We start from the raw sequence: 24,586 nt of genomic DNA, 5'->3' as shown, positions 1-24,586 counted from the left end.
CAAGTGTGTGATAAAATTTGCCTGGATAAACAAGAAGTAAAAGATTAGGGATTGAAACGGGTGGGAAATCCAAGTAACAATCCCTGCAGAGGTAACATTCAGAATGGACTGAGGGATTCTTATCAGTCGGGAACTCCCCCAACTCGCATATGCAAAAACTCCTCTCCCTCTGCGGTCTAAGTAATCATAAAAGAAAGAGACTGGCAAATTCCTGGCACAGGTAGGGGGACATTAGTGACTCATGCTCTGCAATCTGGACTCTACTCTGGTTACCGTGAGCAGAGTTTCTAGGGCAGGAAAGGACAACACTATTTCTTCATCCATTTATCCATCAATGGGCACTTCTAGAGCTTTTTCAATTGAATTGGGAGAGGCGAGAGGGAGCTAAGGACACTGAAAATTTCTCTTCAAATACCTTGTTCCAACACTTGTCAGCAATTTATTCATCCCATTCTCAGATACCTGATGACCTGAGGGGGAGGCAATTGGCACTACACATTTTATGATAAAGCCACATACAAGACCCCCCAAAAGGGGGACATTTTTTTAAAGTATGTGTTTAAAAGATATGGACTTCCTTTGGGCAGTTGTGAAAAGTAGCAGAAAACTTGGTAACCACGCCCAGTTTTAAATTCTTACCCCAAGTCACCAAAATAAATTAGCTGTACTCACTCAAAAGTTTTTTTACCTGTCCATAATTGTCTATTCCAGATATTAATCTATTGAGATTTAACAAATCAAATGAGGATCTTAGAGCCTGACCAAGAGTAGTCAGTCCAGAAGCCTGAAGATTTTTTAGTTCACTCATGAATGTTGCGTGATTTTCCTTCCAACCAGCCTGAAAACCAAACATTTACAAAGAAATTCCCGATTACACAATGAACAATATATAAAGTGCAAACAACCACTAAACAGCAAGTATCCAACCTCTAACAGATTCACTAGTCCCTCGATCTAATTCTAGTCTAGATCTTGGCTGATCGGAAAGATCTGTCGGCATTAACGACCAAGAGCAAAGAGGCAAACGGTGCATTCGTCCATTATGGCTGGAAGGCTCTGGCTCAAGAAGTCCAATCTTCTATTCAGGTCCAATCAAACCTACCCAAACACCTCAGTATTTACCTTAGTTTGACACTGATGATGAGCATGAAGAAAGGAGGAGAGGAGGGGCTATTTTTAAGTGCGCTGTCCTTGATAGAGACAATTCGCTACTGAGGGGCTGAACTGCATGAACTTTTCTAACCAAGATTCTTCCCCCCAAACAATATGTTCACTTTAAATAAGAGTCAAGGAGGAATTCTAGGAATAGAGCCACCACTATTCGGAGAAAACCTTTCTGGCATCTTCAAACATTCAGAAAGCCCCACGTCTAGAAAAAGGGGAGAAAGAAAAGAAATTTAAAAAGTTTTGGCAAAGAAGCAGCCCCCAGGCACTCCCAGCAGCTATGAGCAGCAGCAAAGAACCAAAGACCCCAGGCCAGCAGCCAACATGCTGTGATCGAATGGTTTGGAGACCAGGAGGAAAAGATCACGTTGACTGGGGGCCAGTAATGGCTATAAAAACAAAGCAGCACCAAATGCAAAGAAGAGAAGCCAAAAGAAGAACTGGCAGTTGACAGCAGGTCACAGAGGAGAAGGCCAGCAAGGGAGAGAGCAAACAGCACAGCTTGGCAACTGGGTGGGACAAACAGCCATCTTAGTGTTAGTGACACTGAGGGCAGCAGTGTGATAGGTTGAATGCTGAAGTCATGCCAACCAGGCCGGTACAGCTGGAGGTGGAGGGCGAGAGCAAATAATAAGAGATCAACCAAATCATTTCAATTTCATGTCTGGCCGAAGGCACACTGGCCATTATCCATACAACTACAGCAAACGTTCTCTCTTCTAGTTTCATAGTCTCCAGAAGCAGTTTGGGTCAGAATGACTGAGATATCTGCATGACCCTGAGTGAGCCTGTTGGCCCCAGGGACCGAGATGGTATTCTCTGGAATTGGAGAGGATTAGGCAAGCAGGGACACTGTGCGAGGCTGTGCGTAATATAAGCAGCGGAAGGAGTCATTCACATTGGAATCCGACGGAATGGCGCCCCCTTCGGCTGAACCGTCCAGAACCCGCATAACCATACAGGGTGATGAAGGTCCTGGTTAATATCCATTCCAGTCCAATAGTCTGAAATTCTGTGAAATTAAAGATGTGCTTAGCTGTTGGGTTTTTTTTTTTTTTAATATTCCTGACATATCCTACAGATCGAAGGGTCTAAAGGTAAAACCTTTCCACGTGTCCCTTTGGCCAGATTGTATATATGACTTTTAGTACCTAGGGAAAGCAGAGCATGAGAATTCCTTGTGGCCTAAGGAAAATCTTAGGCCACAAGCAATTATGGCTTTTTCACTAAAAGCGTAGTTACAAAGAAAGCTTGTGTGGAAATTGTCCTCCTCAAATACCTAGAACTATCAGCACGTTGCAAATCACACTGAATTAAAAAATGAGCTTTCTTCTTTGTGGTGGAAGAGAAAGGTATGCATTTGGGAGGGATACTAGCAATTGTTTCCTTTCTTCAACAAATTTGCACGGGCCAACTATGCCGTACTGGACAGAACACTACATGCTGGAGATCTAGAAAGGGATCAGCCCTTGAGGAGTTCCTGTCACAGAGGCATGAGAAATGTATTTATGGGCACTAAAAGGACAAGTGACCAGAAGGTTAGGGAAGGCTCCTCACGGAAGATGGGGCATCGGAAGAGGAGCAAAGGACATCCTGCACTGATGGCAGGCATGGAGGGGCAGGCCAAGGAAGAGAACGAGAGTCCACAGAAGGATAGGGCAGGAGGCAAGGCTGATAAGTGGGGTTCTGGCTGTATAATGCTTTGTAGTTTGGATTTTATCTGTTGGCTCTGGGAATAACCTGAGGTTTTTAATCAGGGCAGCGGCTTGATCAGATCTGTGTTTTAGCAAGATCGTTCTGCTGGGGAGTTGGAGAACAAACTGGGAGGTGGAGGGGAGGCTGAAGCTCGAGGCAGGGAACTGGTTTGGAAACTGTTGCCATAGCTTATGGGAAGAGCAGAGGGGAGGAGAAGGGGCTGCTGATGAAACAAGAATTTCAGAGGCGGTGTCAGAAGGATTTGGGAGCTGATCAGAAGGGATGGGTGAGCTTTGTGGCCTGGGCAAACCTGAGAATGGTGGGCCCTTCCCTCACAATCCACTTTATAAAGTTGACTGCTTTCTCGGAGTTACTTCACGTAGCAATCTTACTTCCACATTGTAAATTCCGCATTATACCCACAGCGAGCACTGAACTCCTGGGAGCCGCAAAGCAGTCCGTGGCATGACTAAAGAAAAATGAGCAGACAGCTTGGTTTGGTAAAGGGCTGGGGTAAGATGTGGGTACCACTTAGGCAAGCACCCTGTAACTCCTCCATATTGAAAATAACGTGTCCCGATTGTTCAGAGTCTTGCTAATTAATCTGTCAGAATAATTGCTCTTTCGATTTCTCTTTAGCCTATGGATTGGAAGGAAGCATTTTACAAATCATTCCTGCACTTGAATCGCTGGCATTCTGTTATCAGGTCAATCCCAATTCTTTGCAATGAACTGAACAACACAAGAACTAAAAGCCCCTAAACGCATTCCTCACCATGCTGAAGGGGAAAGAGCCTATGGATTAATCTCACTATCTTGAGAACTTCATTAATGTGACAAATTTCTTCCCAAAAGATAATCATGAAGAGCTAGTGGCAGAAAGTCTGTGTTTCTATTTCTCGCTCATTGTTTGGAGTTGATTTTTTTTTTTTTTATAGAAATGAATTCAGGACAGCCCGTTTCCTAACACAGTCTTCTTAACACAGTCTTTTCTTTCAAATTACTCCAAAGGTACGCTACTCTCAGGTCAGTAAAATCTTGACTCACGATAATGAGTTCCATACATTCTTATGGAAGCTTTACAGCTTACCAAGTACTTTCACATTTCACATTTGGTTAGGACAACCCTATAAAATAGGCATGGTATTACCGTCCCTATTTTGTTTGCCGAAACCAGGAAGAAGTAAGACTTAAGTCGGTCTTGTTTGTGGGGGTGATAGTGGCAGGATTGTGGGATCGAGCCTCGCATCGGCTCCACACTGAGAGCAGAGCCTGTTTGGGATTCTCTCTCTCTCCCTCTGCCCCTTCCCTGCCCTCTAAAAAAAAAAACAAAAACAAAACCCCCCAAACACGGCTAGTCTGACTTGAGATGTGAGGTAGGTGTAAAATCCATGCGGCATTTGGAGGACTTAGAAGAAAAATAAGAATGACAGTATCTCAGTGTTTACTTTTATATTGGTTACGTGCCGAAGTGATAGTGTTTTAAATTTTCGCAGTTAAATAAAATGTATTACTAAAAGTTCCACCTGTTTCTTTTTACTTCTTAACGTGGCTACTAGATGAGGTTACAATTTGTGTATGGCTGGCATTATATGTCTGTTGGATAGAGATGTGCTAGAAGGACCGGGAGGTCAGGCAAGGGAGCTCGGCCTGGCTTCAGCAGACAATAGACTCATTACTGATTCCAGGGGACGGGGAAACAGGATCAAAGCAGTGTCTCAGGAAGGTCAGTCTGGCAGTGACACATAGGACAGATTGGGGAAGGAAGGCAGGCTACAGATTTCTGTCCATAGCCAGGAAAAAGAAGCTAGGAGCCTTGACTAGTAATCCCAGCCTGAGGGAATCAGGACCTGAGTTAGCCTGGGAATGAAGAGGAAGGCAGAAACATTTTAAACCAACAAGATAGGACTTGGTGACAGACCGACCATATGCGTGAAGGAGAGAGCGCAAAGATGGTTACAAAACTTCTAGCCCGGGAGACCAGAGGGACAGAGGTTTGGGATGAAGGAGCAACCTGAGACGAGTGAACTCCTGAACTAAGGGTTTACTGTCTTAGGTCAAGTTGTAAAAGTCTCCCTGGAGTAAAGTCACAACGATGATGAAGACGGTAGTGGTGGTCAGTAATAGTCATAGGTAATGTGCATCTGTGCTTATGTGTCAGGACCTCAGGCTCAGCATACCATTCTATCTGTAGCCTCATCTGGGCACCTTCACCATCCCACGAAGTAGGTGCTGTTATTACTGCCATTTTATAGATGAGCACACTGAGGCTCAGAGAGGATAAGCAACTTGTCCAGGGCGAACAACTAGGAAGTGACACGGCCGGGATCTGAATGCAGGTAGCCTAATTCTAGAGCCCACCAATTTAAACCACTATACTCGAGAATCTTCTAGGTAGTCCACATCCTCACCTTGTAGACAAGTCTTGTTATAGCTCCAAAGTCATATACACTTAATGGAACTTCCAAATTTCCTTTCAGTGAAACTTCCTTTCCCTCATGTCTAAATGCAGACCAGTTGTGTGTGGGGAGCAGTGACCTAGGACTTGGAAGACCCTGGTCCATTCCTGGCTATAGCCAACTAGCAAAGCAACTGGTCCAGAGTAAGTCGTTTATCCCTTACTGGGGCTGTTGTCTCATCTAAGCAACGAAAAGGTTGAAAAAACCAACTGGAAGGTCCCTTTGGGTTTTTGCATCTTGTAATTCCATACCTTTATATAAATCTGACTTACAGAAAGAAAACAACTCACATCTGAATCAGTACGTTAGTTCGGGCCTGGTTGAAATGTGTATTGGCAACTGAAAACGTCTTTGAATGCCAACAGAAGAAGTATGGGCTTTTCAGTCTACCAGTGCCTTGGGTTCTGTCCCAGCTCCAGACTAGCCACTAGCCATTTATCGTCCACTCATATCACCACAGAAAGGAGAGAATCTGCACTCCTTTCCTTGGAAGGGCAAAGCCTAAAAGAAATATGTCCTACTATCCTCTGCAACCTTATTAAGGCCCTGCTCCCATCTCTAAAGGTCACTTGTAATCCAATTCCAAAATACAAATGACCTTGTTAGGCTTAGTGTAATGTGCAAATTTAAGGAACACGCTACGAATCTCCTCATCTAAGGTAACTGAGGAACATATTTAGGGCAGCTACATCGAACTTTCCACAAGAGAAGTGCCCCTTAAAAATGACATGAATGGAATAACTTGCAAATCGAGAAATAAATGAAGGGGTGTCTGGGTGGCTCAGTCGGTTAAGCATCCAACTCTTGATCTCAGCTCAGGTCTTGATCTCAGGGCCGCAAGTTCGAGCCCTGCGTTGGGCTCTGTGCTGGGTGTGAAAGGGAATTACAGTGAATCTTTTCAAAGAGCACAAATAGTCCTTCTATATTATAGGTTGTCACATGCCAGGCTCTCTCTCTGTCCCTCTGACTCAGTGCTGAGCCACTGCACTGACCCGTTCTGGGCACACACGCCCAAAAGCCCATTTGGATGCTCCCCTGAAAAGCTCCGCCCAAATCTTCCTGGGATCCAGGGAGAGAAAATACAAGTTGCTTCCCTCTCCTTGACAAGACTTGTTTAAAAAAATCTTTTATTCAAGAAAATGAAATCAGGCTGGCAACATTTGCCCTTCAGAGTCCCATACAGAGGGGGCTATCCTGGACCTTAGGCTCTTCTTCGAGGTGATTACAAACTAGATGATTAACGGATTTGAGTATTTTCCCAGATGTCGCAAGTTAAAGCCAAAGAGTTTAAATTTAGCAGGGCCACCATTTCTCTTGTTGAAAGATAAACTATTTTCCTTTTTCCATCTGTTCTCCACAAGTTGGGGGTGGGAGCGGGGAACTGGTTCTGCAACAACTCAGACAACCTGACTAAATCGACTTCAACAGCATTTTTCAACCAACTCACTTTCTTCTGCAACCTGACATTCTATCGACTTTGTCACGGCATATCGTCCTTGCATTGGTAACCAGACCAGCGAAACAGAATGACGTGGAAAGGAAGAAGCCCTGCTTTTCCAATCAAGTCCGCCTCCCAAGGAGACACATGACTTTTCCCTCGAGCCTTATACGGAATATCCGTGTGAGTTAAAGCTTGAAAAGCTTCTGGAGTTTTCTCCTCACGACTGAAACAGACTCTAATTCGGACAGAGAGGAGACACGGTTTACTTGGCCTCCTACGTAAACAGAACACTGTGACAGCTGAATCATCTTAAAATGTTCAAGCATCTTTTTCAATTGTGTTTACCTGCAGCACACCTACAAAGGAAGGTGCTAACATGATGAACGCACACTTTAGGAAGACGCTGTATTGGTGAAAGAACAGAACTGTCTTGCTTCTCGTATCTCTTTTAAAACTTCCTTCCGGCATTGCATTTTCTGACCCTGACACAACTGTTTTCTCCCTTAAATCTCCAGCAATTTGGACTGGTAGCACTTTTTTGTGGTTTTTCTCCCTTGGCTCAAGGTACTGGTATGCTTCCAGGTTCGACAGGGGCTATCTAGGATTCTGTGTTTGATGTGCACTGACACAGCTTCTTCTTATAAAATTACTTAAGACCATCCAGTTCTCTTGGATTCCTTCTTGTCTAAGTTACTTCCCCAGGGGCGCTTGGTGTCCTGAACTTGCTAAAAGCCTCAAAGTCCATTTGATTTGATTGCATCAGTTCTCTCCCTGAGACAACTGAAATAATACCAGTCAAGACCATGCAAAAGAATTCTAGCTTACTTGAATCTCCTAGTTTTTAAAAGACATTCTTAAGAAATTGACTCCCTAGCATTATGCTAAGCAAAATTAGTCAGAGAAAGACAAATATCATATGACTTCACTCATATGAGGCCTTTAAGACACAGAACAGATGAACATAAGGAAAGGGAAGCAAAAATAATATACAAACAGGGAGGGGGACAAAACAGAAGAGACTCATAAATATGGAGAACAAACAGAGGGTCGCTGGAGGGGTTGTGGGAGGGGGGATGGGGTAAATGGGTAAGGGGCATTAAGGAATCTACTCCTGAAATCATTGTTGCACTATATGCCAACTAACTTGGATGAAAATTTTAAAAATAAATTAAAAAAAAGAACATTAAAAAAAAGAAATAGACCCCCATACTACACTGCAGAAATGTATTTGACAGTCTATGGCCTGCAGGATTGTTTTTCCAGCAGATGGCTAAAGGCCCACATCATGAGCACCTATTTTTAAGTAAACTGGGCAAAGAAATGATCCACAGTTTGAGTCTACTGACACAAAGTTCACAATTTTGCATCATGGGTCTCTAGAATACCTAGTATGAGGGATTTTTTAAGAGGATAAACAATCCTAGAGGTAAGTCTAAAATAACTGCAAAATGCATTTTTGAGTTTTCAAAATTTCTCTTGCCCCAGAGAATCAGGAAGAAATTATGAGATAAAAGCCACATTTTAGAAACTTTTCTCCTTTGTCCAAGAGTCAATTATATTGTTAGTGAAAGAAAAATATCTTAGAGTAGCAAAGACTTTGCCAAACTCGGTCAGATACAGTGTTAAATGTTTCCTCTCTCACTCTCGGACCATTTCAACTGTGGCTATTGACCTATTATCAGGAAAAAAAAAAGCTATTGTGCAGATCACATGCTCAATTGTTGAGACTTTGGGTTCGGATAGGAGACATTTTATTTTTATTTATTTAAAAAAAAATTTTTAATGTTTATTTTTGAGAGAGAGAGACAGAGTGCAAGTGGGGGAGGACAGAGAGAGAGAGGGGGACTTAGAATCTGAAGCAGGCTCCAGGACCTGAGCTGTCAGCACAGAGCTTGAACTCACGGACCTTGTGATCATGACCTGAGCTGAAGTCGGACGCTTCACCGACTGAGCCACCTAGGCGCCCCCAGATAGGAGAAATTTTTATGAACACATACACAAAATAAAAATGAGCAAAGATGGCCTTGGAAAAACGCAAGGACAGGAGTGAGAGCCACCCAAACACTGCAGAAAGAACTGAACAGAGGAGGCCGCAGAAAGGCCATTCATTACTTTCCAAAATATTACATGGCATCTCTTTCTTCCAATTTTTAAAAATTATTTTCTCAAAAAAATTTATGACCATTTTTAAATTTTGTTTTATTTTTATTTTTTTAATGTTTATTTATTTTTGAGAGAGAGAGAGAGACAGAGAGACAGAGCGTGAGCAGGGGAGGGGGGCAGAGAGAGAGGGAGACACAGAATCCGAAGCAGGCTCCAGGCTCTGAGCTGTCAGCATAGAGCCTAACGCAGGGCTTGAACCCATGGAGGTTGAGATCATGACCTAAGCTGAAGTCAGTCGCTCAACTGACTGAGTCACCCAGGCGCCCATGAGCATTTTTTTAAATGTTTATTTTTGAAAGAGAGCATGAGTTGGGGAGGAGCAGAGAGAGGGGGGAACCAAGGATCTGAAGCAGGCTCTGCGCTTACAGCAGAGAGCCTGATGTGGGACTCGAACTCACAAACCATGAGATCATGATCTGAGCTGAAGTCGGCTGCTCAACCAACTGAGCCACCCAAGTGTCCCTATGAGCAGTTTTTTACATTACGCAAGTAACATACATTCAATGTTAAAAATTCCAACAGAAATATGAGGCCAGTCAATACCTTCCCCAAACTCCCAGGGCCACCCTCTTGAGAGGTAACCATTGCCAGGAATCTGTCTTGATCATTGAACTGTTATCGGCAAACAGAAATGACACCAATGAGATGGAGTCCCATTTACCAATGAAAATGGAGTGACATTCATCAACATAATGAGTAAGTGTCCAAGAAAGCACAGTAAGCATGGCCAGGAACCGTTTTCTAAAATTTAAAAAGCAAGTTTGAAATCACCCTGAAATCCATACCTCAATTATTCGCCTTCCTGCCTTTCAGTTATACCATTCTCGCCTATACTTTTTTTGGAAAGAACACTGGAAATAACCTAATCTAATCCCTTCATTTTACAGATAAGAAAATGGACCACATAAAAGGTAAGTGACTTACTTGCCCAGGGTCATGTATCTATCTAATCAGTGGCAGACTGTGGCTAAGAGTTGAAGTGACACCCCTTGCCACACGTCCACGACAGTGGGTGGGGTGATCTACCAGACAGGATGTACCATGACCATTTTTTAAAACCTGATTTTTGTAAAAGTACCTAGATTTAAACAGACTTCTAATACACAGCTTGAAAACGTCACTATGAAATGGAGGTTACAAGTAAGCTTTTAAGAAACATGGAGAGCTTTGCCCCGCACATCTTCAGCGTTCTTCCATAAGAAATAAAACAGGAGGGGCCCCCACTTCCCAATGTCATGGCTGTATGAAAGCCTAGATTTTTCCCCCTGGAACCTGCAGTCTACTGTCTAGTTATGCGGGCCCCCTTAGGCACAAACAAATGCAAAGAGAGATGGGTCTCCAGATTAAACCGTGCCTCCAGGCAACTTCAGGCCAATTTAAATCACAACCTATTGGTCTAGTTCAGACTAATCAACCTCTAAAGGTCATACTCCAGCCTCTTCCCTCTTCCTTTTGCAACTTTTCTTCATTATGATAAAGCACCTTTGGTCACATCCTCCCCCTCAAGTCACACCCTCACTGGAATGCTGCCAGTTCACTCCTCCCTCCCTGCCCCACCCCTTCAGTTCTCTGTATCTCCCCCCTTCTTTTGGTTCACTGATGCTCTAAGGGACACCAACTCAGGGGGTGGAAGAGACAGGTCTGGCTGATGCAGGGAACTCCCGTGGGCAGATGACAGGGAATAAGTTTCTATGCACTCATGGAGCAGATTGCAGAGGGCTCAGGATGGCATCCATAGGCCTAGGGAGTCTTTGGAGGCTTGGTTGCAGGGACAGGGGTCGAAACCATCTTTTTTAGAAACTTGACGGTTGGTGTGGGAAGAGTTGGAATTTGGGGGGTACTTTGGAGAACCAAGTCGAAGGTTGTTAACAGTGGTCAAAGAACCAAATTTCAGGATCTGGACTCAGGTGATGGCAGCAGAAATTGTGATGAAGGAACGTATGTAAGAAGCATTTCCCAGGGATGATGGACAGATCTCAGAAGAAATGGAAGGACAGGGTCAAAGGTAAATAATGCCTTGCTTTCAACCCTGGGTGACTAAAAGCTGGGAAATATGGAAAAGGGTATAGGTTTAGAACCACAGGGTCTTCTTGACATGGTCACTATGAGCTGATGGCAGGACAGACAGCCAAGTGGAGATGCCCTGTAGTCAGCTACAGGTGCCTGGGTAAGAAACTGAAGATGGGGAGCCATCGGTGTGGGAGGAATACTTGAAATCACGAACAAGGCAGTCAAGGGCAAAGAGAATAAACATTAGTAACTCAGCCCTTTCTTACTCATACTGTTCCTTTCTTGCACGAACATAAGTGCGTTCTGCCTTTGGTTCACTCGCATTCAAGTCCAAAATGTGGCTCTTGGTACTAAGTTTACTGAACTATTTGACTTATGGGGCAGGATATAAATAACAACAACAACAACAACAACAAAACAAAAAAAACAACTGCCATTAACGACTCATATAATCAGGAGCACATGGTTTAAGAAACAGAACCCCCACTTTTTCTCCCAACATCTGGCACATCAGTACAAAAGCCTTCATATACCTTTTCTCTGGTTAGGACCCCAGTGGCTGAGTGGGCGGCATCGCTGTTCCTTCTCGGAAATCCACCCTTCCCAGCTTAACTAAGCAGGAAGGAGAAATAGGTATCTGTCTCCAGAAGGGGTCGGGGACTTGGGGAGACTGGGAGATGTGGAGGGAATGAGAATGGTACCATCAGGTAAAGGCACAGGCTGATACATAAAACTCCGTAAAGGTGCTTATGGTGCCTTCCAGCCTTTTCCAAGCTGCTCTGCCTCCCCACAGGTTGTGGATTGGAAGAAAGCAACGGTCACTGTGAAGTATCCTGAATGTCTTTCTTTTCCTTACCAGAAACACATTTGTCAGGAGATTGATAAAGTCAAAGTGGCAAAATCAGATCCTGGCAGCCACTAGAAGGCCAAAGACTACCCTGTTGCTTTTTCAAGCCTACTGCTTCTCCTATAGGGTCTACTCAGCCCAGACGATCCGTCCTCAAACTCCACCCCCGACATGGACACACTAACCAATCTCAATCCCTACCAACTCCACACGCTGCCAGGGTAGGGGCAGAACTGTGGCCCATCAAAAGCCAAACTGTTTCACAAACGAATGCACTGTGATACTCGCCTAGAAATCGTCAGAAAAAAATAAAACTAGTGACTCTGGCAGTAATAATGTTCAGTCAGTGAATGCTTGCTATCGTGCCAAGCACTGCTATACCAAAAACAACCGTAAGTAAGAGCATAACAGTTCTGTCTAAATAACACGGCTCCAGGACATATATCATGACGAGAAAATACAAGTGAGAAGTTATTAAAAGGAATGTTCTCCCATGACTGATAGGAAAAGTAAAGCGGCTCATTACCGAAGCCTCTGGAATACAGACCCGGCTCACTCTTTGGCTGTGTTACTTAACCTCTCTGGGCCCCGGTTTCCTTATCTGTTAAATGGGGATAATAACAGTACCTCTGACTTAGGCTGGTTGGGAAGATAAATAAAATAAGTACCTTATATTCAATGGCACATTGCCCGGTGCATAAGCATTACTCAATAAATGTCAGCTGCTGTTATTAGAAAGCTTTTGTATTATTGTTCATTATTACAAGAAAGTAGTTATATGTCCAATCCTATCTGTAAAAGTCGGATAACACCTTCGACTACAAGGGAGGGTTTTAGAAGGACCCCAAACTATATATGAAATGTTATATGTAAAATACGTGCCATTCAGTACTTTTGTTCAGACTCAGGATTAAACATTGCTTTTTCTTCCTTAAATGGAAGTCATTACAGTAACAAAAAACAACATGGTCACTTCTGTAACCCCCATTAGGAGGACTGAGGTTAGAGAAAGTAATAATCATGGGAGTTCTCCTATCGTGTGAACCTGGACCCACCCCCACCCCCCCTTTCAATGCTACTGATGACATCCCATGATATAAGACAAGGGCTTGCTAGGGAACATCCAGAAAGTCTTCAATAAGAGCAGTGATACAAACCTCCCTTTGTTTCTTAGGTTTTGTACTATGCCAAGCTAGAGAATTTATCCTTTATCCTACTTTTATTGATGAATACTGTTCCTAAGAATTCTTGGGCCAAGGAGCTCTCTAAGTCAAATGAGGGCTATGTCACATATTTCTAATAACACTAAAAGCATGGAACATTTCGAGCCACTGGCGAGCACACATTACCAACAGAATTCTGAATTCCCGCATTTACATTAGGAGTTCACACATATATTCTATTGTACTTAGCCTAGGAAAACACTTCTAACCCAACCAGTTAGATCACCAAACTGGCTTTCAATACAAACAAGAATGGGATGCTTTCATATTTTGCCCCAGGGCCAAGGGTTATCAACCCATCAACTCTGAACTGTATGATAACCTTTCATACACAAATGAGTCCATTATGGTGTTAATTTTAAACAACTTGAAGAGAAAGGAACTTCCTTGGCAAATAATTTCTAGGATGCGAAAGTCAGAAATATCTTAAGAAAGAATAGAAACTAACACCGCTGTCCAACGGAAGTATAGTGCATGCCACATATGTCATTTTGTATTTTTAAGTAGCCACATTTTTAAAAACTGAGGTAGGTGAAATTGATAGTATATTTCATTTAACCCAATATATAAAAAGTATGGTTGCTTAAATTTGTAATCGATCTAAAAGTGGTTAATGAGATGTTTTATACATTTTTGTACCGAGTTTTCAAAATCAAGTGTTTAAATTACATTTAGAGCACATCTTTTTTTTTTTTAATTTTTAATGTTTATTTTTGAGAGAGAGAGAGAGAGAGAGAGAGAGACAGCGCGAGCTGGGGAGGGGCAGAGAGAGAGAGGGAGACACAGAATCCGAAGCAGGCTCCAGGCTCCGAGCTGCCAGCACAGAGCCCCACGCGGGGCTCCAATTCATGTACCGTGAGATCGTGACCTGAGACGAAGTGGACGCTTAACTGACTGAGTCACACAGGCGTCCCACAGTTACAGCACATCTCGATTCAGACAAGCCACCTTTCAAGTGCTCAAAAACCACATGTGGCCGGTGGGTACTGTTCTTAACAGGGTGAATATAGCCAATCTAAAACATGAATGGTATATTTGAAGAGCTGTGCCTACTCTCACCAACACCTCAGCCCTTCACCCTCATCACTGGAGCCTTTATAATGTCGCCCCCCCGCCCCCACCATCCCTGAGTTGTGAAGAAGAAGGGGAAGGATGTGTTTTTAACAAATCACCTTGGAAACCCAAATCCATTTCCCCCGTAGAAACAATAACGAACACAATAGTTCTCTGGCTAACTGACATCGAGGGTTAAGAAGGCTTTCCTGGAGAGGAAGGTCTGGGAACCTAATCACCGTTTAGAACATCGTATCCAGGAGATAGTGTGGTCCAGCTCACAGAAAGTACTCACACGAAGGGACTGCCTGGCAGGATCTCTCATTTACACTCTCGGTGAAAGGGAACCAGAGGCCATGTTTACAAAGAATTCTTCATTTAAGAACTTAAGCCAGTGGGGTCCCGTCTTCATACCTGTCACTCCCCCCATACAGAGGGTCCTTCGACCCTGCCCTTCTCTGGGAAGCGCATCTCTCCCTGAGTCGTGGGAACTGCAGCCATGTTTGACCACTCCGTGCACCTAAGAACCCTGTCTCATGAGCCGTTCTGATTATCTTCTCGAAGCACAGGCAAACGGAGGACAATATCTGCCCTGGCCTGACATGCGCCCTGCCCTTCTGCCATCCCGTCCACCCTGATCCCAACCTCCAGGCCAAAAGCTCTCACGCGATCAGCAGTGATGCAAAATGAGGCAATTGCAACTCCATTTTGGGGGTCGCCTCCCCCTTTCCTTCTGCCCTCTCCCTAGCCCACCTCAATGCAGGCCACTGCGAATAAGCAAACAAACGTACAGACGGCAAGCTTTTGCCTCACTTCTCTTCAAATCCACTTCACAGCTCTTCATCCCAGGAAAAACATACGAACTCTAGCTCAGAGGTTTCAAAGCCCTTTTGTGGTCTCGTCTCGGCTAGTTACAATCCTGACTGGATGAACTGAATTCACACTGCTGTGTCCTCCCCACCCTCCTCCCTCACTTCCAATGTGTTGGTTAAGAGTCCACCGTTCTTCGGATGCCTGGGTGGCACAGACAGTTAAGCGTCTGACTCCTGATCTCAGCTCAGGTCATGATCTCACAGTTCAAGAGTTCAAGCCCCACATCGGGCTCCGTGTTGACGGTGTGGAGCCTGCTTGGGATTCTCTCTTTCCTTCTCTCTGACCCTCCCCTGCTTGTGCTCTGTGTCTTTCAAAATAAATAAGCAAACTTAAAAAAAAAGAGTCCACTGTTCTTGACACACCCCATACCTGAATCCACTTTTTCCAGTCACCTTTTTCCAATGTCCATTCTCAAGAACTTTGATGACTAGGACTGCGTCTTTTACTCTGCTGGTCTCCCCCTGGGCCAGGACTTTCTGGCCTATGTCATAGGCCCCTGTAACAGACCTGGTCCAGAGAGGGTGCTCAGTGAACATATGGCAAATGAACAGCTAGACTGCTACAGTAGCAATCCACTGGCAGACTTCTCTTCAGGAAACACCATTTTGATCATATCACCACAGTGGTGACAAAGGTCAGACCAACAGTTACCTGCAGGAAGGAAGGGATCACAGGAAGAAGCATTTTCTGAGTTGACGGAAATGTTCTATATCTTGGTCTGGGGTGGAGGTTACATGAACGTATAAAGGTGTAAAAATGCATTGAGTTGTTAAGATTGCTGTGTTTTAGTATATCAGTTATACTTCAACAAAGAAAGGGGATGCATATACATTGGTCTTGTAAAAAATACAATTCTGCTACATTACTTTTTGTCTATTTACTGAGTACCTGCTAAAATCTAGGCACTCCCTTAAGTGCTCAGGGTTCAGATAGAAGTTCAAGTATGTGCCCTTGAAAGAACTCACATTAGGGAGGCCAACATGAACACCGGGAAAAACCACATGACACACTAATTGCTATAGTGAAGGTCTGGACAGTGTCAGGGGATCACAGTGGGAGTTGTCACACTGCTGGGAGTATGGGTGGGGCAGAGGGGCAGAATGACTTTTGAGAATGTAGGATCAAGAGTTGAGGCACGTCAGGTCAACAAGTGTGTCCCCGGCACAGGGAACAACATATGCGATGGCACAGAAGCAAGAGGCATAGTAAGTCTGGGGAAGACAGCCTTCTCGCTGTGGCCGGAGGCTGAGGTCCAGGAGAAGGGAAAGGAGTGGAAAGACACAGTTGAGAAGGTGAGCTAGGGTCATGGAAGCCTTGGAGGAGTCTGGCTTTTACTCTGAAATGTACTGGGGGAACCACTGAAGGATTTTAGGAGGGGGGTGACTTTATTTTACTTTTAAGAATGACCGATTTAGGGGCACCTGGATGGCTCAGTTGGCTGAGCATCCGACTCTTGATTTCAGCTCAGGTCATGAGCTCAGGGTCCGTGAGTTTGAGCCCGGAGTTCGCCTCTGTACTGACATCGTGGAGCCTGCCTGGGGTTCTCTCTCTCGTTCTCTCTCTCTCTCTCTCTCTCTGCCCCTCTTACGCTCTCTCTCTCTCTCAAAATGAAATAAACTTAAAGAAAAAAAAAGAACGACCAATCCGGTGGCAATGAGGGGGAGGAATCAGTGAGGGGCAAGACCAGACCAGAAGCAGGGAAACCAGTGGAGTGGCTGTTGCAAAAGCAGTCCAGGTGAGGAAGGACCAAGAGTGAAACAAGGGAGAAGCAAGTAAGAATGAATGGCTAGAGGAGAGATTTGGGGTACAGAACACACAGGACTCTGTAATTCTGCCAGCACTCCCCGTCACCTGGCAGCGGGTGCCCAGTCTGGGAGACAGCACTTACTCCCCTGGCCAGAGATCTAGTCTTTTATAGAAAACTTTGCTTGTTTTTTTTTTTTTTTGAAGAAATATTTTATTCACTGCAAAACAACCAGCAGAGGTTCAGATAGAGTGGCATATATGAGTGATGAAGGGTTATTTGTATAGGCTTTTCACTAAAGTTCTAATTCCTGGCATAAGGGAAAAAAGTGCTACCACTCACGGTACCTCACTCTTAAAATTCTTTCCGGTAAACTACATTTAAATCATAGGTTGGACAAAAGTCTGTAAGCATTTACTTCGTAGGTATGTGTGTATAACTGACATATTGTTATATTAGTTTCACGTATACAACATACGGATGTGATATTTGTATATATTGCGGAATGATCACCACATTAAGCCTGGTTAACATCCACTGCCATGTGTAGCCACAAAATGGTTTTCTTTTTTTCCTATGATGAGAACTTTTAAGATTTACTCCCTTAGCAACTTTCAAATATGCAACACAGGATTTTAACTATCGTCACCATGCCATACATTACAAAAAAAAATCCCCATGACTTATTTATTTTATAACTGGAAGGTTGTACCTTTTGAGCCCTTCAGTCATTCTGCCCACCTCCCACTTCCCGCCTCTGGCAACCGCCGATCTGTTTTCTGTACCTGTGAGCTTGTGTGTTGTTTTCGTTTTTTGTTTAGATTCCACATATAAGTGAGATCAGATAGTATTTGTCTTCCTCTGTCTGACTTACGTCACTTAGCATGATCCATGGTTTGCAAATGGCAAGATCTCCTTCTTTTGTGCAGCTGGATAATATAGGTATCACTATTTCTTCATCCATTTATCCATCAATGGACACTGATGTTGTTTCCATATCTTAGCTATTGTAAATAATGCTGCGATAAACACAGGGGCCTGGGGGTGCAGGTATCTTTTTGAATCAGTGTTTTTATTTTGAGATAAATACCCAGAAGCAGAATTGCCGGAGCATAGGGTAGTTCTATTTTTAATTTTTTGAGGAACCTCCACACTTTTCCAGAGTGGCTGCACCAGTTTGCATTCCCACCCATAGCACACAAGGGTGCCCTTTTTTCCACATCCTCGCCAACGCCCGCTATCTCTTATCTTTTTGAAGACAGTCGTTCTAACTCGCATGAGGTGAGACCTCATTGTGGTCTTGATTTGCATTTCCTTGATGCTTAATGACCTTGAGCATCTTTTCATGCACCTGTTGGCCATCTCTAGGTTTTCTTTGGAAAAAACGTCTATTCAGATCCTCTGCCCATTTGTAAATCAGATTGGTATTTTGCTACTGCGTTGGAGGAGTTCTTTACAGATTTTGGATATTAACCTCTATCAGATACATACGTGATGGGCAAATATTTTCTCCCATTCAGTAGGTTGCCTTTTCATTTTGTTAATGGTTCTCCTCCCTTTTCTAATTTCAAAATAACTATCATCGCATGCTTTGAAGGGCCAGTGAGGAAGGTGAAAAGGAAGCTAGGTCAGGGGAGACACAATTCATCATAAAAGTCAATGCACCGCCTTTGTGGCATTTTGCGTGTAGAGTGCACCCTCTACTCTCATGTTGCTCTCACAGGCCGTGTGGCTACTGTTTCACCCAAAAGCACTTCCTTAGCTTCCAACCACAGTGAAAGGCTCCCCTAAAGGTCACTCTTCTGTCCAAATAAGGCCCATAAAATACACTTGTGGGCATATGAAAAAGTTATGCGTTCGTTAAAATACCAATAAATGCTGGGAACACAGGTCATTTAAAAAGCCCAAGTTTAGGGGCACCTTGGGTGGCTCAGTCGGTTAAGCGTCCGACTTAGGCTCAGGTCATGATCTCACGGTTCATGTGTTCGAGCCCCGCGTCGGGCTCTGTGATGACAGCTCAGAGCCTGGAGCCTGCTTCGGATTCTGTGTCTCCCTCTCTCTCTGCCCCTCCCCTGCTCACACTCTGTCTCTCTCTGTCTCTCAAAAATAAATAAATGTAAAAGAAAAATTTTTTAAAAAGCCCAAGTTTACTTCCTAAATCTGTAAGCCAAAATACTGCCTTTGCTGATACATGTTGATAAAGATACCAGTAAACACAACTAGCTACAGGATGTGAAAAAAAGCAACACTCAAGGGAAAGTTTCACTTTTTCAAATGCTCTATGTTTTCAAATTACAGACTTGGGCTAGTTCTTTGAAACATCTCTTCCTATTTATATATAAAAAAAAAACACTTCTGCCCACTATTTATACATGTGTTTCAGCTATTTCTAGAAAAGTGACTCAGGTTTATATTAAAAAAGCATTTCCTTCAATAAAAAAGATACCATTTTAAGAAAGAAAGTCACTTCAAACATCAAACTATTTTGAATATTATGTTCCCCAGTCTCATGGTTCACTTTCTTCTTGGTGCCCTCAATTTGCTGGGAGCTGGTAGTACCCACAGGCTTACCTCAGCTATCTTTCACTGAATAAAAGGAAATTGTGATTCATGGCAAAACAACACACACAAGGCAGCGGAACCTCAGCCAAAACTATTAGGAACTAGTATGCAAAACAAAGCCCACTTTAAAAATTTTTTTTTTACTGTTTATTTTTTTTTGAGAGAGAAAGACAGGGAGTGAGTGGAGGAGGGGCAGAGACAGAAGGGAAACACAGAATCCGAAGCGGGCTCCAGGCTCTGAGCTGTCAGCACAGAGCCCGACACGGGGCTCGAACCCACGAACCCAGAGATCACGACCTGAGCTGAAGTCAGACCCTTAACCAACTAAGCCACCCAGATGCCCCTAAAGCCCACTTTTTAAAATCATGTATTAGTCTTATATGGATATACTCGAAATTTTAAACTATTAAACAGGGTTTCATCCCAGCTGTGTAAAGATACCATCGTATGAAAGTAGTGTTAAGTCTTGTGACACTATGTATAAAACGTGTCTACAAAGCAAAGCTTGAAACAGATGTCGCACAAAATGCTTGGATTCCACATGCTTTCTATATGGTCCCCAAATCAAACTGAATTCCATCCACGCCAGACTGCAAGTAACAGGTATGACGAATTTTAAAAGAGCACACAGCCATCCCTAAGTGCAGTAAGAATCCACTAAGCCCTACGTGAAATACTATATTCATGTACACAACAGTATACATCAGAGAAAAATTCCAGTCACTGTAACTTTTGACAAGATTTATTGTCAGAGCCTGTAAGTGGATATACTGGGAAGAGTTCCACGCCTATTAGGAAAAAAAAAACCCTCCCAAATGCACAACTCACGCCTGTTTACACCACCAACAGCCCTGAATCTTCCAGTAGCACACACACACACACACAAATTCGTTCGGCAGTGTTTGGAGCTGGATATAACCAAGACCTGAGAAATAAGTAGTTATTTTGAGAAGAGATAAACAATGACCCTCCAACTGGAGAGCAATTGAGAAATACAGTTCACACTATTCTTCAGAAAAATAAGCTACCAGCAAAGCCCTATGTAACATCACTTGGCTGAAGGGACCCAGACTCTTAACGGAGAGTGAAGTTTTGAGTAGGGACCAAGATGCCTGCTGACAATCAAAGAAAGACCAATTTGATAATCGGTGTGACGGAAAACAGACCCTTCTGGCTCCCAGCTATTAGCTAATGAAAGACTCAACTAACTTTTAAGAAAAATTCACCAGATGTTCTAAAATTTCAGGCCTTCCCAAATGCCTAGATCCTAAAAGCCAAAGAACAAATAGTTACCACATGCTGAGGGGAGGGGTGGGGGAGGCAGAGGACTGCCTGAGGAGACCCAGAAAAAGAAAATGCTACCAAAGATGTACATCGTTAGTGATTCAGGTACGGACAGCAACGTGACGAGAACATCATTAAGATAACTAACCAGTAACCATTTTCTAGTGCATGTAAGTATCATGTGAGATTAAAATGAAAAACCTGAGCAAACCTTTGAAAAGCATCAAGACTAAATCATAAGCTAATGATCGTTAATTAAAAGTATTACTGGGGCGCCTGGGTGGCGCAGTCGGTTAAGCGTCCGACTTCAGCCAGGTCACGATCTCGCGGTCCGTGAGTTCGAGCCCCGCGTCAGGCTCTGGGCTGATGGCTCGGAGCCTGGAGCCTGTTTCCGATTCTGTGTCTCCCTCTCTCTCTGCCCCTCCCCCGTTCATGCTCTGTCTCTCTCTGTCCCAAAAATGAATAAAAAATGTTGAAAAAAAAATTAAAAAAAAAAAAAAAGTATTACACAGGGTGCCTTCTCCTATCCCATCTACAGAAGAAAACAAAGATCAAATTCAACTTGGAAGCATGCTTTTTTTCTAAAGGGGAAAAAATGTGATATATAACATGGCAGGATTAAGAGAGCTGAGAGATGAAATTTCCACTAAAAACAAAGTCCAACTTTCCCCCTCTGTTCATAGAACTATCTGGAGCCTCTAAAATACCATGGATAAGTTACACAGCCACTAAAAATTTTAAGTATGAAGACTATGTGGCAACCCAGAATAATTCATGGGACAAAACAGGCGGGAAAAGCAGGACATAAAGTAACATGTATACACTGTGATAAAGATGCTAGGTAAAAAGATGTCACCATGGTTGTTGGGGGGGGGGAGCTGTGGGGTGGGGTGGGAAGGTGAGACTTTCTTTTTCCTTTCCAAAGATTCTGTAAATATTGCCACGAAATGTTTCTAGATCAAAAACAACAACAACAACACTTTTAAATGGCAAGTCTTGGCATTTCGGAAAAATGTTAAGTAAGTTATCCTTTAAAGAAAAAAAAAGCCACACGGTTTTGTGGCTTATCCTTTTTCCTACTTCAAATTAAGGAGAATTTCAAATGGCCACCCTACAAATGGTGGGTTCTTATCCGTATTAGTACTCAAAGGGTGTAGACTTTCAGACTTAGGACGTACAAACATCTGCTTTTCTATGTGGAAAAAAAATGGTCACACCCTTTTGGGAAACTGACATTTTTCCAAAGCTTGTGGCATTTTGGAAGCGGTCTACTTGCTGCAGTTTTTAACACAGATAAATCACAAACTGAAAACAAAGCCCCCAAACCAGAACAGTTTGAAGGGGAACCTAATAATCAAACTGTGAACCCAAGCTACGAGTTACAAAATTAAAGCCTCCCTTTAGCTTTATTGCTGAAGGCACGCTCTCTCTGGCCAACTCTTCAGTTTGGTAGGTTCCATTCTTTTAAACACTTCCCTCGGCTGAAACGGATTACAACATGTCCCGACTGCAGCTCCCCAGCACAATTAAGATAATTCTGAGAAAAAGAAGGCGTCTAGCAAAAGACGTCAAGGATTATGGTAATATATTTTTGAAATTTCAACATGCAAGCAGGACTCTCATGCAGGTTGACTTAATAGTCTGAGTTCTAGTTTATCGGGCCACTGCAGGCAAGGCAGTTCTTTATCTCACCATTAGGAACATGAATTAACTACCCCCACGGAGGTTAAATCCTCCCTACTTTTCGCCTGTAGGTCAGAATCCCGTGGATCGAATCATCGAATTGGACTACCGCAGCCTCGCGCAGTCGAGTCCTCCCCCTTCCTTCCTTTCTTCTCCCCGGACAAATCCCTGCGTGGCTAACAGCAACCTAATTTAGGATGTAAATAGGTAGGCCAGGTCCTTAAAAAGCTCGGGCCCCCAGTGAGTTCCGATCCGCACGTCCCCGCCCCAGCCCGTCGCGGCTTCGGCGGAGTCTGCAAGGAAACACTAACAGTCGCTAAGGTGCCCGAGAGCGGGCTGGAGCGGACCGATCCCGGGGGAGAAATGAGAAGTTTCTCCGGGTCTAGGGTGGGGGGAGGCTAGCTCCGCGGGCAGATCTGCCATCGGGTGGGGCGGGGTAGAGACCACAGACGTGCACGGGCTCCGGCTCCACTCCGAAGGCCGGCGGCTGGCTCTGCCACGCTCTCAGCAGGAAGGGGAGGGGAGCGGGAGGAAGAAGGGGGAGGCGCGGGGGAGGAGGGGAGGGGCGGGCAGAGGAGGGGGGAGGGGGAGGAGGCTGGGCCGGGAGGAGGAGGAGCCGGCGCCGGGAGAGCCCGCGCGCCGGGCCCGCAGCACCTCGGGGCGGAGCCGCCCAGCCCGCCCGGCCCCGGGGCCGCCGCCGCCGCTCCCGGTGCGCCCCGAGGGGGCGGGCCCATCCCGCAACCTCCCTCCCGGTGTCGGGTCTTCCTTCCCCTCCCCTCCCTCCCCTCCCTCCTTTCCATCTCAGCAGCGCCCTCAGTCTCCCTCTCTGGCTCATACAAAAGCAAAATGTCCGCCATGTTCCGAGGCCGCTGCGGTCGGCGCCGCCGCCGGCTCGGCCTCCGCGCCGTTCGTCCCGGGGCCGCCCCTCCGGCGTCCCCCGGCCCCGGCCCCGGGCGCCGCCGCCGCTCCGCCCGCCTTCCGCGCGTCCCCCACTCCCCGCCCGCCGGGCCCGCGCGCCCCGCCGGGCGCCGCAGCACCGCCTCGGGAGGGGGCAGGGGCGGCAGCCCCGGGGAGCCTGGCTCCCACTTCCCGCCCGCCCACTCCCTCGGTGGCCCCTTTACCTTGATGCAGTACGGGGGTTCGTCGTAGGTGACCAGCATGTACCTGTCTCCGCGGCTGGCCGGGTCCCGGGAGCGCAGCTGCGGGACGAGGGATGACGGAGGGGGCCGCGAAGGGAAGGAGGGAGGAGGGGGCGATACAGACGTTACAGAAGCACCTAGATCCACCACCACCCCCATCCCTCGGGAGCTCTCCCCAGCTCTCCCCTCCCCTCCCTTTACCTTCAAGAATAACTCCACAGCGCCTTTGGCAATGTCCAAATAGGAGGTGCCCAGGTCAGTGCGCTGGTTCATAGAGGCGGACGTGTCTATGAGGAACAGCAGGATGGGCATCTTCCCCCGCACCCCTGGCTCCGCTGCCCACTCTCCTGGCCCACTTGCCCTCACTGCCGCGGACTGCCACCCGAACCCTCAACTCTCGCAGAGGCAGGGTGCAAGGAGCAAGAGGAAAAGGGGGAGACGGGACGGGACGGATGGAACTGCTCCTGGCCTCCTCTTTCTGCAGCCCCACCTCCTCTCCCTCCAAGGGAACTTGAAAGTGGGAGCGTGTGTAGCCCTCGGGGCCCTCCCCCTTTCCCCTCCCCTGCCACCACTACTGCCGCCGCCGCCGCCGCCGCCGCAGGGACTACTGCCCAAGCATCCGTCCACGCTCACTCAAGCGCTCGCCCCAGACTGAGAGCTGTCTCTGTTCACCGACACACAACTTCTGTCCGCTCACCTACCATGGGCACCATGTGACCAGAAACCACGCCATTGGCTGCCAATTATGTGGTATTTGCATATTCATTAGATGACAGGGCAAGGGGCGGGACTTGGGCGAACCCTGGGAGTTGAAGTTTGAACCCAAGCAGGGGGTAAGTGAGGGGAGATGTTAAGGACCCTCCTTTAAACGACTTGGAAGCCGTTAGGATACTTAGGGTGGTTTGGATGGATATTCTCTTGCTCTTCAAACACGATGGCTCGAAAGGAAGAGTGAATTTGAGCAACAGTTGCGCAGCACTACAGAAGCAGACGCTTGGACAGGCTGCACAGAAAACGCTCTGCTAACTGCAATCGATCAATCCTGCCAGTGGCTAAGACCAAAACATTTCAGAAGCAGCAAACTTCTTTCCTGGCAAGACCTACTCGTATTCCTTTCGATGCCTCCCCACTCTTGATCAGTATTTGTAAGGCGGTTGCTGGCCTTGCATTCCACATATATCTACTTAGAAAGAAAACTAAAGCTTGGAACAAACACGGTTACCTAAACTGGCCTTTTGTATCTACA

The 24,586-nt window shown here is 45.4% G+C and overlaps 1 protein-coding gene across 8 annotated transcripts in view; it reads right to left on the bottom strand.

Annotated features, from left to right (window-relative positions):
* Positions 1-23,987, bottom strand: part of INTS6L (integrator complex subunit 6 like) — a 56,354-nt gene extending 32,367 nt beyond the window's left edge. For 4 of the 8 annotated variants that reach the window (XM_049644316.1, XM_049644320.1, XM_049644318.1 and 1 more), the window contains exons 1-3: positions 23,542-23,986; positions 23,323-23,400; positions 689-838 (exon numbers count right to left, since the gene is read on the bottom strand). In XM_049644316.1, coding sequence (XP_049500273.1) covers positions 689-838; positions 23,323-23,400; positions 23,542-23,652 — 339 coding nt within the window. In that variant the 5' untranslated portion in view covers positions 23,653-23,986. Of the gene's footprint in view, positions 1-688; positions 839-15,297; positions 20,781-23,322; positions 23,401-23,541 lie in introns of those variants that run through there. The other 4 variants (XM_049644319.1, XM_049644323.1, XM_049644322.1 and 1 more) reach the window with 3 other exon arrangements.
* Positions 23,988-24,586: the final 599 nt, after the last annotated feature.

Source organism: Panthera uncia, chromosome X, assembly GCF_023721935.1.
Source record: "Panthera uncia isolate 11264 chromosome X, Puncia_PCG_1.0, whole genome shotgun sequence".
Classification (NCBI taxonomy): Eukaryota; Metazoa; Chordata; class Mammalia; order Carnivora; family Felidae; genus Panthera; species Panthera uncia.
This window is presented reverse-complemented; position numbering and strand designations above follow the sequence as displayed.